This window comes from Vitis riparia, chromosome 7 (genome assembly GCF_004353265.1).
Source record: "Vitis riparia cultivar Riparia Gloire de Montpellier isolate 1030 chromosome 7, EGFV_Vit.rip_1.0, whole genome shotgun sequence".
Classification (NCBI taxonomy): Eukaryota; Viridiplantae; Streptophyta; class Magnoliopsida; order Vitales; family Vitaceae; genus Vitis; species Vitis riparia.
The window spans coordinates 27,107,997-27,125,003 of record NC_048437.1 but is presented as its reverse complement, the minus strand read 5'-3'; the positions used below and the strand labels follow the sequence as shown (position 1 = coordinate 27,125,003).

The 17,007-nt window shown below is 34.8% G+C and overlaps 3 protein-coding genes across 3 annotated transcripts; 2 read left to right on the top strand and 1 right to left on the bottom strand.

Annotated features, from left to right (window-relative positions):
- The first annotated feature begins 352 nt into the window (after positions 1 to 352).
- Positions 353 to 3,843, top strand: LOC117917648 (mediator of RNA polymerase II transcription subunit 28). The gene is made up of 3 exons (XM_034833989.1): positions 353 to 612; positions 3,209 to 3,321; positions 3,438 to 3,843. Exons 1-3 carry the CDS (start codon positions 441 to 443, stop codon positions 3,570 to 3,572), a joined length of 420 nt encoding a protein of 139 aa, XP_034689880.1. The 5' UTR covers positions 353 to 440; the 3' UTR covers positions 3,573 to 3,843.
- A 1,073-nt stretch (positions 3,844 to 4,916) lies between these two features.
- Positions 4,917 to 8,925, bottom strand: LOC117917375 (U1 small nuclear ribonucleoprotein A). The gene is made up of 5 exons (XM_034833624.1): positions 8,764 to 8,925; positions 8,520 to 8,692; positions 8,069 to 8,162; positions 6,034 to 6,125; positions 4,917 to 5,632 (listed from the first exon to the last, which is right to left on the bottom strand). The coding sequence occupies exons 1-5, from the start codon at positions 8,846 to 8,848 to the stop codon at positions 5,339 to 5,341; spliced, it is 738 nt and encodes a 245-aa protein (XP_034689515.1). The 5' UTR covers positions 8,849 to 8,925; the 3' UTR covers positions 4,917 to 5,338.
- A 4,473-nt stretch (positions 8,926 to 13,398) lies between these two features.
- Positions 13,399 to 14,179, top strand: LOC117917296 (indole-3-acetic acid-induced protein ARG2-like). The gene is made up of 2 exons (XM_034833519.1): positions 13,399 to 13,629; positions 13,853 to 14,179. Exons 1-2 carry the CDS (start codon positions 13,556 to 13,558, stop codon positions 14,070 to 14,072), a joined length of 294 nt encoding a protein of 97 aa, XP_034689410.1. The 5' UTR covers positions 13,399 to 13,555; the 3' UTR covers positions 14,073 to 14,179.
- The last annotated feature ends 2,828 nt before the right edge of the window (positions 14,180 to 17,007 follow it).

The following is a 17,007-nucleotide window of genomic DNA, read 5'->3' as shown; positions in this document are numbered from 1 at the left end:
GGGATAAAATATTGGTTTTGAATGTGAAGGAACAATGTAAAACACAAGAACACAAGAAAGGTCAAAAGGTAAAATGTATTTAACCCAAAAAAATTTACTTAGTCGCTTCGGAAATAAGTAAAAGACAAATTATTAGAAGTAGCATCTTTTTTTTTTTTCTTTTTTTTTAATAATAAAGTTGTAAGCTGTTTCACGGATACAGTAATCAAGCTTAAAAAATAGCTTCAACTCTGAAGGAGTGGCTTTAAAGTAAGCCCATTTTATTAACTTTCTAGGCCCATCTTGTCAATTAACCCAAGCCCGGCCCACGTCTTCCCTAGTAAGTCGTACCATCCTCTCCTTGGCTAGACCTGCTCTGAAAAAATGACTCTTTAACAGAACTTCAAAATCCAAAACCCTAGTTACGGTGCTGAACCATTCGATTACTCAAAGATACGACGATGGCTGAGCAGCCACCGCAAGTCGACCCACAGGCGGCGGCGGGGCCACCGCTACAGCCCCCGCGGCAAGATATGATAGCGTGCGTGATGGCACTGGAGGCTGCTCTGCTCCCATGCTTGCCCGCCAGAGAGCTCCAAGCTATCGACCGCTCGCCTCACCCTTCCCATCAGAGTAAGTATGTTTCTGTGTTTAGTGTTTAACCAACATTTGTTTGTTTCTCTGGAAAGTTTGTTCTGGGAAATGTTTTTCCCAGTAAAATAAAATTTTCGCCCAAAGCGATTATTTTCTCTTATACTTGTAAATTTTTGTAAATTTTGACTGTAACATGTCATTGGATAGGAAATGTGGGCTTGAACAAAGAAAATTTTCGAGGAGTTATTTACAGTTCGAACAAATGGAACCTTGAGAAACTGTAGAAGGTTGGGTTGTAAAGATAAAATTTCTGTGCTTGACTGGCTATTGATACATGTACAGTATCATTATGTGGGATTTTTTTATGTTTGAAGTGATATGTAAAGGGATTCAAACAAATAAGAAGACTAATGGGTATCTGTTGAGTTTCTCAGGGTTCATTGTGTGTAGTTTGCATAACAATGATGGCTGTTATAAGCTAGATAACAGATACCTTGAGTTTCTGCAAGTTTCAAGGATATGAAATTGCCCAAGGAGGTGCTGAATATTGTTTTTTATGTCATAAGCATTCTCCTACTTTGTAGATTTGAGACTAGGTACCCAGCTTGAAGGTCTGAGAATTTCAAAAATTACATGCTTGTGTAAGTGTCATACCATGTACGATTAGGTTTTTTAGCTTTCAGTGGAATTATAAGAGGTAAGATGTTGTAAATCTAAGAGAAAATGATTTAGATTATGAAAAAGTTATATCCAGAGTTGGATAGAAGATGGAAGATTATGGGAATGACTGTTATTGGATATATCATATATCGTAGATGAAATTTTCTAGGTTTAATCTTACCTTTTCTGCTCTTGCTTCTAGGAAGGCTGGAAGGGCATTAAAACCAAATGATTACTGATATTTACCCTATTGAGAAGTGTATAAGATCTGTGCTTAATCCTCCTCCTGATATAGAGTGAGGCATCTAGTGTATTAAAGTTGCGCATGGATGACTTATGATCGCCCTCATTGAAATTTTTTTTTTGAAGTTTATCTATAAAGAAGGGTAGACCAGAGGGCAGGTTGTAAAAATATGCCATCAAAATTGAAGAATCTAATACTTTCCTTGAGGTCTGACTCAAGTGGCAACAACGTTTTAAAAGCCGAACCAGCCGGTACGACCGCCACCTGACCACCATTCTGGTGCGGTCTGGCCCCTTGAGCCAACCAGCTTTTGAGCTGGGCTTGAACCGTTGGAACCAGCGGTTGGACTGGTGAACTGACTGACCTGGATGGTTTTTGATAAACTGAACGGTTCAAAACCCAACCCCTTCCCTTTCTTCTTTCCTCCCCTCCCAAATCCCACCACTGCACACTTCCCCCTTCCCAGCAGTTGTCATCACCGCTCCTTCCCAACTCTTCCGCAAGCTCAATGCCAGGGGTTACATGTCAACGTCTCCCCCCTTCCAGATCCTGCCCCCGCCCGCCCCCACCCTCCCCTTCTCTCCTCTTCTTCTCCCTCGTGGCTGTTGTTGTTGTTGCCGCTGCTCATCCCCCAGTGCTGCCGTTTCACCCTCTTTTTCCAGCTTATATTTAAAGTCTTTGACTTTTTCATTCCCATTTTGAGATTTTTTTTGCATTTTTATTTTTATTTACTTTATTAGTTCCTCCATTTTCCAGCTATCTTTCACTCCCATTTTGAGATTTTTTTTACTTTTTTATATTTTATTCACTTTATTAGTTTTTTCCATTATTATTTATTTTATTTTACATTTGTTATTTTTTTTAACTTTGTGATTTTTAAAATTTGTGATTTTAATTTAAATTGATGAAAATTGAAAAAAATTATGATTTTAAATAATTTTTTGAAAATGTTTAAATAAATTTATTATTTAAAACTAATTTTATGATTTTTAAAATAAAATTTTGATTTTTAAATAATATATAATTTTTTTTGTTTTTTATAATTATTTTTAATTTTAATAATATATAAATTATATATTTATGACGTCATCGGTTCGACTGTTGGTCCAAACCATAAATCAGTAACTTTTCCGATTCAATGATCAACCCATTCACAGGGGGTGGCCAGGGGAGCAATGTGGGAGGTACCTGGATCACACATCCAGTTAAATTTAAAAATGTTACCTATGTATATATATATATAAGAATCTAACACTGGAATCTGAGAGTTTTAGTGTCATTGATAACCAGTTCAAGCCTGTGATAGTAATCCACTGTGCTGAACCTTGTTACATGGTACTAACGTTCTGTGTATTTCTTATTAATAGTTTTCATGTCATTGATCACCTGTTCAAGTGCTTCTAACCAAAGGATTCCTGACTCTCTGAGATCATCAATTAGAACTCTTGGTTCTAACTGTAGGCTGAATCTTCTGAGAACCAAAGGAAAAACAATTTTTTGTATGATTTCTTTCATCCTATTGCTGGATCAAATGTTCTACCTCTTCACTGAGTATGTCTAGTCCACGGTCAAAATTGTTTATGGATGAGTTATTTGTTTGTTCTCTTTTGCCAATCTGCATGGCCGTCTTTTGCTTTGTAAATGCGGTATAGGAATAGATTTTAACAAAATACAGGATCAGCATTCATATCGTATGTGCTGATAAGGGTGATTATTTTGAGATTCTGTCAGTTGATGTGGAGAGGCATGCTAGAGATTTTATGGAGGCTGCTAAAAAGCTTCAAGTGTATTTTATTAGTCTGCAACGCGAAGATCAACCAACCAAGGCAGAAACACTTCGAAAGGTACTCCAAGGATTACATTCTAATCAATAACTCATGTACTCCTTTCACTGTCCTGTTGATTCATTGGGGCCTTGATGAATTAATATTCATGGGTCGTGTCTGTGATGCTTTAACAGGAGATTGCTGTGATGGAAGAGGAGTTGAGGTTGAAGACTGAGCTTATCAATAAGCAGGAAAGATTGATCCAAGGTTGGAGGAAGGAGTTGAAAGACCAGTTGGACAAACACAATACTGAGTTGGAGAGAGTGTAGTAAACAATGGTGGATACAATTGACTTAATCTAACACATCATTTCATATGAGAAGAAAACTTTTGGTGGTGTAGGGTTGGCTTGTATTGTGTATAGATTGCTTTACTGATTTTGCCTTTTCTTTTTCTTCTGCTACTACCTGAATAGATGGCTCTTCTTCCCTCTATCCCTCCTTTGTGCTAAGAAGTAAGAACATTCCCTCCTTTTTGGCATGTTAATTTAAAATGTAATTGTTGGTGCTTTCTAATGGAATTAATTTTTGTTCTTCTCTATCACACAGTTTCAGCATATGACTAAACCATATCCTGAATTCCCAGGTTCTAAGCTAATTTGAATGACTAGGAAAAGTGAAACAAATGGGAAAAGGGCATCTTTGACGAAGTTCTTTAAGATCAATTTTTACGAGCAGTAGTTATACACTTTTTTTCAAAAATAAGATTCTATTTGAAAACTCAATTTTAGAAGCAATCTTAGGTGGTGTTTATTTTTTTACTTAATTCTAAATGGAATTTTAATACTTAATAGTGTTAAATATTAGGTTATTTATTTTTATAGTATTTTATTTCTATTAAGTATTAAAAAGTAAATAAAAACTAATATGTTATTTTTTTTATTTAGAAAAAACTATATATTTTGATTTTTTTATTTAGTAAAAAATTTATAATAAGTTATGAAAAAAAGTAGAAAAACAAACAACTTAAATTCTAAAAATAAATTGCTTTCAACAAAAAGCTAAAAAAACAAACACCACCTTACTCGTATTATTTTGTGTTTTGTGTTTTAAAGTAGAAGGCTTTGAAACAAGTGCTCTATGTTTATTTATTTCATAGACCAGCTTATGGAAAATAAGTACAAACACCTAAACTTTGCTTTCAAAAATCATTATATTTTGATAATAAATTTTCAAAAAATAATTTCAGTTGAAATATCAAATATAATATTGAAAATGTTTTTAAAATTGGAAAATCATTATTTATTTTTAAAGAACAAAAAACTATACTAAAATAGTTATCAACTCTAGGCTCTTAAAACTAAAAGAATCATACAATGATTTTACGAATCATTTTTAACTTTTTTTTAATACTTAAATGATAAAAAAATTTAAAGTGTTAAAAAGAAACACTTCCTATCACTATATCAAATAAACTCTTAGTAAGATAGGAACGGGAACATTTCACTAAGGCCCTGTCTCCCACTTGCACCCAGCATTTCTAATTACAGTTGTAGTAGCTGCCACATAAACCACTCACATCTTATTCCGAATGAATCCCAGAAACAAAGTGCCTTCAAAGTGCAATCCTTCCAGAGGGTAGGCTGAGAGACTAAAAAGGTCAAGAGTTCAGTGTAGAGTCCTTTCAAATTTAAGTAAATACAGTAAACCAATGATGGGTAACTTTCCCTAATTGAAAATTCTGGATCCAGCAAAAGCATGGTCCCTAAATGAACAGACCTTTAGTATATCACCACAAATGAACATCCAGTTTCCAAAATCAGATTACGCCTAGGAACCTGTCAAAGTTTGGAGAAGGCACACAGGATTACAACACTTAAGAAATTCAACTTCTTAAGCCGGTTAAAACCAGACGGTATCAAACCAGTCAAGCTAATTAAACCTTCCTCTTTAATATGGTAAAACAATCTAGTTGTTAAATTACAAGCACTTCCTAAAGTTCCACTGAAACTGCGGATGAAGTGATAGAGCAGCTACTGAGCAAACCACTGCAGCATTTCTTTGAAAAGGAGCATCAGAAGAAAAAGATGGCTCATCTATTTCTTTGCATAGGTAATCAACATTGGATTCTGTTGGTTTATCTTCAAACCTTGAAGCCCTTGCATAGCAACTGTCGACTGCATCTCATCCCCATACTCCACAAAGGCAATCCCTGGCTTTGCTTCCACCATTCTAACTTCCTTAAAACCTGGATATTGGCAGAAAAACATTTGCAGCATCATCGGTGTTGCCTCATGGGGAAGATTCTGAATGAAGAGTATGTTATTTGGAGGAGCAGGAGCTTCAGGAACTGCAGATTTTGCACCACCCAGATATGGTATCTGAGACAGCTGAACCATTTAACAGAAATTGAGAGAGATAGTGAGCACCTTTCAAATGGAATTTAGTTAAAAAAAAGATACAAACACATATACTCCCCAAAAAAAAACTTAAACAAAAACCCCAAAAAAAATAAAATGAAAGCAAAAACAAAGCAACCTAAACTTCTATGTAGATTATCAAATTAAAAGAATAAGTTCCATCAGTACCATGTGAGATAAAAGGACAGATTATCAACTCAATGATCCAGTTGCCCTATGTACATATATGAGTGAGTGGGTGTAAGTAATATACAAGGTATTACTTATTACAATGCTCAAGTCAATTGAACCTCATTTCACAACTTATGAGAACTATAAGACAATAATAGATTATTCAGGCAGCAGCTGCAGGAAACAGTGAAGATACTTACAGGAGGGGCTGCACCATAGGCACCACCATAAGCAGGATTGACACCCACTCCAGCTTGGTTAGCATCATGTTGTTCTCTTCGCTTCCTCCCAGCTGTAATAAATAAATGTCAGTGTTATCACTTCAGAGAAGTTTTGTCAAATAGAACACATGATTCAATGGTCTAGAAGGTAAGCATCTTCACCAAAAAAATTTAACTCTGAAATTTGGGAACATGCCATTTACCATGTCTTGTTCATTCATTTAGATCTTTTAATGGTAACACTTTCTAGCCTGTACAAGTTTTTCTATTTCCTGCACAGGCATCTTTATCAAACTTGATGAGATCATCACAGTATCTCTATGTGCTACATGTTTCTAAGTTAGGCTAGGAAGACTCTTTTAAGAGTCAAATTTATGCTAGGAATAGATTCATGAGCAACAAGTAGAGAATAGGAAAAAATTTAGTGAGTTCACAGAGCTATTTGGAACTCCAAAAATTATACACAAGGCTTTGCTCTCTCAGCCTCTGTAAAGGAAGGCAGTCTAGTTAATCTCAAAGATGAAACTTATAGTCAAACCCTAACAAAAATGAATCTTAAAAAAATCTTATCTATGGCTAGGCTGTTTCCCTTGAGAAATTCAAGCACCCAACCAACTTTTGAAGGCCTAGAGCAATTTGCACCTGAAAATTTATTCCTCAACTCTTTGTTTGTAAGGTTGGATTGATTTTTGGGTAGTGGAAGACTCTTTTGGAGAATTCCTAGACCTGTTAGGATGGAGGGAGGCAGTCTTTTCCTTTAATATGTTCTTCCTGCAATCCCATGTACATAGGTTGTGGCCCTCTTTGTGAGGCACCTGTTTTGAATTTGACCATCAAAAGGAAAAAATAAAAATAAAAATAAAATTAATTGACACCCATGTTGACATGAGGAATGGCTATTTTATATACTGCCCCCACTCACTGCATTGGCAACTGGAAAGAGCATACACTGAGATTCATGATTGGAAGATAGAAGGTTGAAGTGGTAACGGGTTGGGGCAGGTTTATGGCAGGTTCTGGGTTCAAGTCCCAATGGGGACAAAAAAAAAAGAAAAAAAAGAAGGTTGAGGTTCAGAAGTACAAGTTACCAATGACTAAAAATAGAGTCAACAGTTTGCCTATAAGAAATTATATGGACATTTAAATGGCTAGAGAAAGCAATTGAAAATAAGGGATAGGTACATGGCTACCAAAGAAAATAAACAAACAAATTTTACGAGAAATAACCATGGACAAAACTTTCTTAAGTTTGATGCCTCAAGAATTGCTAAGTTTCTTTAAAAAGGACAAGTGAACTACCATTTGTCTCCACAGAGATAACAATTGCAACATGAATTTAATTGGTAATATTGCAAAAATGTGGAAAGACAAATGAACTCCCCAATATAGGATTTCTAGACACTAAGGTCCTATATTTTTGCATTCATTTGGATGAGCTATATGTAACCCAAACAGTGAAGAGGTAATTCAAGCCCCACACCCACACACACTAGAATCTATAAAATAGCATGACACCTCCAGTGTGCTGTCACAGCAAGTCATCACCATATTGCCATGCTCCTTTTGGCATAGCTAAAATACTTGAGTATAAGAATGAAGACCAAACTAAAGTACACTAGGTCACAGCCACAATCCTTATTAATTTAGTATTCCCAAGATTAGTTCATGAACAAAAAGAAGAAAGAAATTTTGTGCTTGCTGTGTGATTTGTCAAAAATTGACATTGAATGGGAAGCTGGCTTCTCAAGTATCTCTATAAACACATCCTCCAAGAGAAGATACTTTTCCATTTTGCATTGAAAGCTTTCTATTGTCTAAATATTCAAGCACTTTAGCCTTTTACAAATGAATCTATATATCAAATCAAAGCTTCAATTCCAGTGAAGTAATTTTCCAATGGTTCCATAAATAATTATCATGATGTACTCAGTGCTGACAATTTTTTCAACAAAGAATGAGTTAAAAGCAACAATTAGTAAGCTGACTAAGAGCAAGAAAGTGCGATTATTATTACCTCTGTCATCATGCCTCCTTCGCCTTTCTCGTGGGACAAAGGTACCATCTGCCTTTGCTACGACATCTGACTTTGTCTTTGCATATTGTATTCTCTGTGTCAATGGCATAAGATTTATCAACATCCATTGTCTCAGCACACGAGATAGCTCTACATTCTACATTCTATAACATAAGATAATAAACCCCACTTGCAGCACAAAATCTCAATTCCCATTATTCAATTTGCTAGTGAATGGCATCTAAAAAATCCCAATTTCTACAAATAGAAAAAATGCAACATGGGTAACCTAGCAACACAAAGGTAATCAAAATTTTAAAAAATAACTCCCACTCAATCAAACCTAACGCAATTTTCAAGCATTTGTCTTAACTTTGGCAAGTTCTACATAATTTCTCTTCTATACCCCAAAAATAAGCAAGAAATTGAGCAACCGAGTTGAGAAAACTACCATGGGCTTATCATAAAAAGGGAAGCCCTGCATTTGCCTGAGCGCATTGGTGGCGGACGAGACTTCCTCGAAAACGACCCAAGCTTGGCCCTTGTGTTTCAATGTCTTGAATGCTAAAACTTCCAGTATTTTTCCGAACTGAGAGAACACGGCGAACAGCGATTTCTTCAACTCTGTAAAACAGCAGAATTAGGGCAAAACGAGTACCAACTACTAACAAAGCTGATGATTATGAAAGAATCACCTTCTAGTTTGATTTTCTCGTTGAGATTGTTGATGTAAATGGTCATGTTCGGAGAAATCTCGCCGCCTGTATTCAACTCCGCCATTTTCCTTCACTTTCTCGCTGACTGGAGCTTCGAGAGCAAAAGGATTCAAGAAACCAAGAAATGGGTTTTTGGGGTAGGGTTTGGGCCCAATAGAAAATGAGACCAAGCTCGGCAGGGGATATACTCCGTCTGTTCGGGCTAAAAAGTTGGGCCATGGATCTAGGTCCAGTTTAGGTTTAATTTTTGGAATGGGCTTAGGCCCAATAGAAAATGAGACCAAGGTCGGCCAGGGACATATTTCGTGTCATCGGGCTAAATGGTTGAGCCATGCATCTGAACCGAAAAGAACCTCCCTAGTTGGTAGGTTCAATAATTCAATTATTCCCAAAATTTGAATTAAACCGACAAAAATACCAAGACAATTAACTTTCGTTGACAAATTACTTCTTCCTAATTTATATTTTATCCAAGTATTATGGGTGAATTTGGAAACAATTCCTTAGGCACCCTCCCACAACCACCATAGACTTAGAGGGTGTTCGTTTTTTTAGTTTTTTACTAAAAATAATTTGCTTTCAAACTTTAGATCGTTTGTTTTTTTATTTTTTCGTGATTTATTATAAATTTTTTTATTAATGGAAAAAGTCAAAATATTTTATTAACATACTGATTTTTCTTTAATTTTTAATACTTAATAAAAACAAAATATTATAAAAACAACAATCTAATACTTAATACTATTAAATATTAAAATTTTATTTAAAATTAAGTGAAAAAACAAACACCATCTTAAATTCAGTCCATTGATCCAATTAGGCATACATAATTTGTTTAGGTCAAGTTTGGATCATATTTTAGCTTATAAACATGAGTCTTTTTTTCTTTTCCTTCCTTTTTAAGGCTGAATCAATTTGATTTATTCTACTTCAACCAAATCTACCAAAAAAAAAAAAACCAAAAAAATTGGTAAATCTTAGAAGGAACAATGATATACCTAGGGCAATTATACAACTACGCTTCAAGTCAAGTCAACGTTCCGTTACGACATCATGATGGGGCATACCACGTGCCGTCTAGTTTGGCTTTCCTCATTGACTCGAAGCCAAATGACCAGTTCAAAGCGACCTTGTTATTTATTCTAGATACATAAAGAATAGTAAATGTTCTAGACCAAGAAATGGGCGAACGTCAAGTTGGTTTTGGTCCTTTCGAATAACTGGATAAGGATGAAACAAGTGGAGTAGAGTGCACAACACCGCCCTCAGGCACTTCTTCGCATTTCTAAGGAGCCATGTCGTACAATTTCTTTTTTTCATGACCTAACTTCCTATCTTTAAGTATCTATATTTTTTTATTTGTTTTTATTTTGCCTAATCTCTTTCGGTGAATAAAAAAATATATATTAATTTGCACTCAAAGTATGGGCTAAGATGGTCATATTCAAGCACCAAATACATAACCCTATATTAGAGGGTCAAATAACGATATATAACCCCAATAACTTTTTCACTTATCTAATGTGAGACATCATATTAAATATTTTAAAAACCCAAAGCAGATTTATTATTTGTTAGAGCATTATCCTCTCTTGTCTCACCTTTATTTTATTTTTTTTCTTTTAAAAAACATAGATAATAAAAAAATACTATTCATACAAATGAATAATAAAATCTATAACATTTATAAAATCTATTTGTTTTAATATAATTAAAACAAATTTTGACCCCAAAAAAATATTGACCGGGACTAGGTAGGATGATGAGCATGGAAAATTTGTTATTCCTTTTGTCAAATTTATATATATATATATAAGAAATAAAGAAAGAAAGAAAACAATAACCAAAATGAGAATAAGACAGTATAATAATTTTGTTTAAACAGTTTTTTTTTATTATCAACAAAAAATAGGAAATAATTTTATGTTATTAAAAATAAAAAATAAAAAATTTATTTTCATATAACATCCTTTAATTGCTTTTAGATGTTTAAAACATAAAAAACAAATTAAAAACATTTCAAATCTAATTTGGGAAGTGTATTCAAAAAATTAAAAATTCGAGGATAACTTTTACAAATTGTTTTATGATATATTTCAAAATAGCAGTTTATTTAAAAATCTAAAATATTTTTAACTCATTTCCTATATTTTTTAAATTATTATTATTATTATTATATGTTTTATTTTTAATTATTCTTCATATTTATATAATTAAATTTTAAATATTTTCTTAAAAAAAACATATAAAAATGATTAAAAGATATTTTCTGAAAATAATATATTTTTTAAAGGTTTTATTTTTATTTTTATTTTTAAATTATTAGAAACAATTAAAAATGTATTTTTTTAATTTAAGGAACAACAATATGTTATGATAAAATAAAAGATAGAAAAAATATCTATATTTCGTTGACGGGGCAAATAGACTTTAGGGTGTCGTCAAGCTAGTTGGGTCGTCCCTATTTGAGGCCAGGCTTTGCCCAGTTCAACTCCATTGCATATAATTCATCCATCATCCAATATACACCCCTAAATTTCAACATGTCCCAAACTAAACTTCTATCATGATTGATACCCAATACCAACTGTATGAAGAAAAATCATCAGCTCATAAACGACGACGTTTTGCAGTGGTTGCCAGGCTGAGGTGACTAAATGCATCCTGGTTCAGTGTAAATGGAACGCCGCAGGGTGAGAAAAAAAACACGGTGGTGGGACCTTGGGCGAGCCTTGCCAGGCTTTACCAATCTGAACATGGCAGTATGCTATCTCACACGCGCCGCAGTTTCAACAAAAGCACTCCACTCCACACTCACGTGGCCAACACGGTATCATTTTTCTCCCTATTACGTCTCAAAATTGAAATTTGGTATTTAATATAAATTCAAAAGTCGAGGACCACATGCTTTTCATCGCCAAAATCAATGCTCTTTAATCATATGCGCTCCACCAAAATGAAAGCTCACTGGAGGTCCAAAAGGTAGTAAAATAAAATTGAACATACTCATTGACCTTAACATTAATGCTTCTACGTGACATTAACAATTATGAAATTTAACTCCACAACATTATGCAACTGATTGAGTTTCTAACTTTAGATAGAAATAAAATCTCTCTCTTATTCATTATACGTAACAACTCACCTTAAATTATATAGATATTATTTGTTCTGAGATTCTCATGAATTTAAAACATATTTATGAAATTAAGATATATATATATATTATAAACTTTTTTTCATATTTAATGTGGGATATCACAAATATCATCTTATAAAGACACAATGTTAGATCAAACAAACAAACACCCCCTACGGAACTAAACAGATCTTCACACCAAGGTTAGAGATCAACTTTGATACCGAGATCTAAAAGAAAGTAAAATAAAATTGAACACAATCATTTACATTAACAATAATGTTTACACATAACATTAATAATTATGAAATTTACCTCCAAAACATTATGTAATAGATTGAGTTTTTAATTTTACTAATATAATATCCGTTTTGAACCAAATGAGGTTCTTACGACTTTAAAACACAATTATAAAATTAAAAGAAGTACATGCATATATGGTATTAAAAACTTTTACCCCTATTTGATATTGGATATCACAAATATCCTCTTATATAAATACAATATCAGGTCAAATAAATAAATGCCTTCTATAGAGTCAAATAAACTTTTACACCGAAGTTAGAGATCGATTTTAATATTATTTGTAATAATACACTTTTAACCAAATAAATATTATCCATTTTTAATTGAACGAGGTCTTATAGTTTTAGAACACATGATGATATATACGTCAAATTTTTTTTCTCCTATGAGGTATGATATCACATCATATATCATATATATCTTTTGACTTTTTTTATATATGAATTTAATAACTTGTTTTAATAATATACTCTTAACATAGAAGGTGGAGTGAGCACGAAACTTACTGGAACCAGTGGAGAATGGAGAATCCAACAAAAGGGTTACGTGAACCAAACATGTAACCAAGCCTTGCGGGCCGAAAGAGACACAAAGGGGGCAAAACACGTTAGAGGAAGGCGGTGCCACCAATAATTTTAAAAGGAAAAAATCAAAGTTGGCGGAAGCAAGAACCATTGACTCAGCTTGGACTGTGGAGGACCTTTCACGCGGCAAGTGGTCAGCAATTTCCAGAACAAATGTGGGGACAAAAACTCCGCCGCCTCTTCTCTTCTACTATCTCTCTCCACGTGGACGGCCCTGATCCCATGTAGCGGCGTCCATCCCACGGCCACGAAAGTCTCTTCCCGAAGGTTCCACACTCGCGCCGGCTTTTCCTCCCAAACGCTTCACATTTTTAATGTTCGTTTAAGAAAAGTCATTCCACCATTCTCCTTTTTGAACCGTCCGATGGGGACGCGGAAAAAGATTAAAATATTGACTGGTAATTTGGTACTAAGCAGGGGTAGTTTGGTATTTTTGGTTAGAGTGGCTGTACCGTGAGTTTGTCCAGGTGGCCTAAAGATGGAACTGGCCTTTGCGTATCGCGAGAACCCACCTTTAACGCGGCCCTTGAGCCCTAGTGGCCGGTGCCTGTCTATATAAAGGCTCCTCGTCTTCTCATTTGAATCATAATACAAACCCTAGAGAAGCCTTCAGGAAGCGAGGCAGAAAGTTTGATTCAGAAAAAGGTTCTCTCGCTGCTGCGGAGCGTTTTCGATTTTTCTCGAGAAAATCTAAGAAGAAAAGCCTCTGCAGTAGCTTCGATTTTCACTCGGCTGGATCGAAATGGCTCGCTCTTTGTCTAACGCTAAGGTTATCTCTGCTATCGTCGTGGATGGATTCTCTCTCGCAATCCACAGGTACTTCGCGTTCATGGTTAAAAGCTTATGCTTTGTTTTGCTGGCGAGAAATGAAGGAAAGATGAAAAGCAGAGGATGTCTGGAATTTCAGTCCGAGGATTCCAGTTTTTCCTTTGCTTTCTCTGCTCTTCTCGTCAACTGATTATTTTCAGATCTCGGTTCTTTTTAGCGATATTTGAATTTAATATTAGACTTTTAATCAAATTTCATTTTGATTTTACAGACGCGGATACGCGGCCGCATCAGGAGCTGTCTCTAGCGTGGCTAGAGGACAGAAGAGTGGAGTGGTGGTGAAGAAACTGGGAGAAGAGATGAAAGGAAGAGCATCGGAGACATCTCCGTGGGTTCCAGATCCGGTGACTGGATACTATAGACCAGAGAATGAAGCAAAACAGATTGACGTGGCGGAGCTGCGACAGACGCTCTTGAAACACAAGAACTAAGAAACCAAACAGAGTTGTGACCCGCTCTTGTATCAGCCGTTCAAGGTTGTATTATTTCCAGGAATAATACAAATTTAAAATAAAATTTATTACAATTTTGATGTCTCGATGAGTTTTTGTTTATTATTTTTATTTTTCTTTCAATATTTAAATGGTTTATACTCAAATGTTTTGTGAATACTACTATTGACGTTTTGTGACAAAAGCAAAAGCAAGAGCCCTGTATCGAATTTGAACCGATGACTCGACTCAAGTCAAGTCTTACTACCAATGACGTTTTAAAACAACTTCATATATTAAAAATTATATATATATAATCTCGTTTTGATATTTTCATTTATTTTAATAAAAATATTTTTAAATATTATATTTAACCTCATATTATCCCTTTTAATAATCATAGCCTTGATTGAGATCCTTTTAATAGTTACCATAATTGAGATTAAGAACCCGTTTGGATGATTCGGGATGATATTCTGTTGTTTTTAGGTTTGAACCGACAAAATTAACGAAACAGACAAATAAGCTAAGCAAAAATGGAACAAACCAGCTTAAGCCTTAGTCAGAAGATGAAAACCCTGTTGGGAAGTTTAAGGCAATCATTGTCTGTTTAACCATAAGGTTGGTGAAGGAATTTCTTATGATTTCTTTTGCAGAATGATAAGGCTGGTAATATGCTTATCCCAAAATGTTGCCGTCGCGTTGCATTAAAACAATACAAAGCACCTAATAATAAGATTTTATTTTTTAAAAATTATTTATTAACATTATTTATTTATTTATTTATTTTTAAACAAGTTGATTGAGGAGAGAATGGTGGAAGGTGGAGAGACGATAAATCCTGAATTGTCCTCAACTCGAGACTGGGTCACAGATATTATTAATATTATTGGCTTTTGGCGAAGCGTTGGATGTTACGAACCCGACACTGACAGCCTATAAAAATAACTAATAAGCAAAATCCAAGGTGCGGCGACAAGCGCAAACTTGAAGAGAGATCAGAGATTATAGTATTATACAGATGTTCATGAATATGGAGGATGAGTGGGTCGGTTGGGTGTCTTGTGGCTGAAGTTGTATGATTGCTATGTGCTGGTTTGTCGTATTAATGAATGGGTTACTTGGACAGGAAGAAGAGTCACAAAACCACCATAGCCATAGGCATTCAATTCAATCTTTCATCAAGTGGTGTGATTTAAGAAAATGGGATGGAGATGTAATAATACAAGTATACAACCTCTGTAGAAGCTTTTGGGTGTGTTTGAATGTAACAAATAAATTTTATTTTATCTTAAAAAATATAAAAGAAAAAAATAATAATTCAAAACAACTTTTTTTTTTTTTTTTTTAAATTTAGGCTCACCTTTTGTTTTTCTTCCATTTTTTCCCTTTTCCCATTTTTCTTCTATATTTTCTCTACCACCAACTTTCTAAATACAGCCACTTTATGGGTAGCAAATTTCTACCCTACTCTCCTCCCCAAACGGTAGAAACACTTCTAGTTAGTGAAGTTAGATCAAACCATATTATAACTCTCTAAATAACTGCACCGCTTTCTTCTCCTTTGGGTGGATTTTGATGGGTTTCAATTATACGAGTCCTAACTGTTGAGACAACAACCAGCTCATGGGTAAAAGCAAAGGAAAGCATGGATTGGAAAGGAAGCATAAAAATGATCCCAGAAAATTCCGAAGATACCTATTCATAAACCACAGCAGGATTTAGCTGTTGATCTGCAAATTCAACAATTACACAAAGAAATATGCAACCACAAAGAACAAGAGCTTTGTCCTCTTCTAAGTCTTAATTTTGATTTCAGAGCCACCTGGAGATATTTGAAATACAGCAACCAGGACTTTTAGGCCCTGCCTTTAATGGTTGATGTGATTTTGTTACTTTCAATTTCAGAGGCAAGTGGGTGATAATGGTGTATGAGTCGTGCATGCCCCTGCTAATCACTATAAATGAGATGGGTACAGCCAGCTTATTTGCTAGGACAAGTAGGAAACTAATCTCTTCACTTCTAATTCAGGCATTCGTCATAAACAAAGATTTGAGTGGCAAAGACAATGTTATATCACAGTTCTAGAGATGGTTAAACTAGATGATATTTCTTAATTTCATGATCCAACTGTACCTGCAACTTCAACAATGGGATATGTATATAGTACAATTCGTATTAGAGACACAAAGATTAGAATAGAAGAATCATAAATAATCCACGAATAACAAAACCCTAAGAAGGTAACCATATTCTGTGTATAACATGTCAAAAGGGGATAGAGGCTTATTTAGGTGAGCTCCTTTCAGAAAAGGAAAGCCTACCAATGCCCCCATGTAATGGTTCTATTTCATTCTATAATGGCCCACTCCGTCTCACATAGAGATTATTTGTTTTGGGTTTAATGCATCCTCAAGAATTTAAAACAGGACTATATAGTTAAGAGTATCCCACATAGTAAACTTTCTCCTTTATCCGATGTGGGATATCGTAAGATATTTACACACCATGCTTCCTCGTCAACATTGTGCCCATCCAAAATGGACACTCTCCTATGACCCCCAGATTTTACTCTTCTCGCTCTAGGGAAAAAAGAAAGATGCAGCTCCAGTTGTTGCTCTTATTCGATTTGGTTGATAATGTAACTTGGTTTCTTCTGGTGAGTCTAGTGGCTAAGTGTCCCACATAAGGTTATTCCTCAGCAACGTTAAAGCACGAATCATCAAATCCCAAACCCTTGTTTGTGCATTCATCAAGCAAACCACACTCTTGGGATGGCAGAGGATGACATGCTGTGGAATAGTTCATCCTTGTTAAAGCCCAAACATGCAACAACTCTTTACAACAAACCAAAGGACTATGTTTCCTAATATAACCTGCTTTGAAGCATCCAAGTTGCTCTAATTAATCATGATATATCATTCCATAGACAAA

What these genes read in the sequence shown, in the direction of transcription:
- LOC117917648 (XM_034833989.1), top strand. Translation starts at nt 441, where the DNA reads ATGGCTGAGCAGCCACCGCAAGTCGACCCACAGGCGGCGGCGGGGCCA. An exon ending in GCCTCACCCTTCCCATCAGA is followed by an intron (nt 613 to 3,208) that starts GTAAGTATGTTT and finishes AGATTCTGTCAG; the next exon opens with TTGATGTGGAGAGGCATGCT. An exon ending in AGGCAGAAACACTTCGAAAG is followed by an intron (nt 3,322 to 3,437) that starts GTACTCCAAGGA and finishes ATGCTTTAACAG; the next exon opens with GAGATTGCTGTGATGGAAGA.
- LOC117917375 (XM_034833624.1), bottom strand. Translation starts at nt 8,848, where the DNA reads ATGGCGGAGTTGAATACAGGCGGCGAGATTTCTCCGAACATGACCATT. An exon ending in CGAGAAAATCAAACTAGAAG is followed by an intron (nt 8,693 to 8,763) that starts GTGATTCTTTCA and finishes GCTGTTTTACAG; the next exon opens with AGTTGAAGAAATCGCTGTTC. An exon ending in AAGGAGGCATGATGACAGAG is followed by an intron (nt 6,126 to 8,068) that starts GTAATAATAATC and finishes TATTTATTACAG; the next exon opens with CTGGGAGGAAGCGAAGAGAA.
- LOC117917296 (XM_034833519.1), top strand. Translation starts at nt 13,556, where the DNA reads ATGGCTCGCTCTTTGTCTAACGCTAAGGTTATCTCTGCTATCGTCGTG. An exon ending in TTCTCTCTCGCAATCCACAG is followed by an intron (nt 13,630 to 13,852) that starts GTACTTCGCGTT and finishes TTGATTTTACAG; the next exon opens with ACGCGGATACGCGGCCGCAT.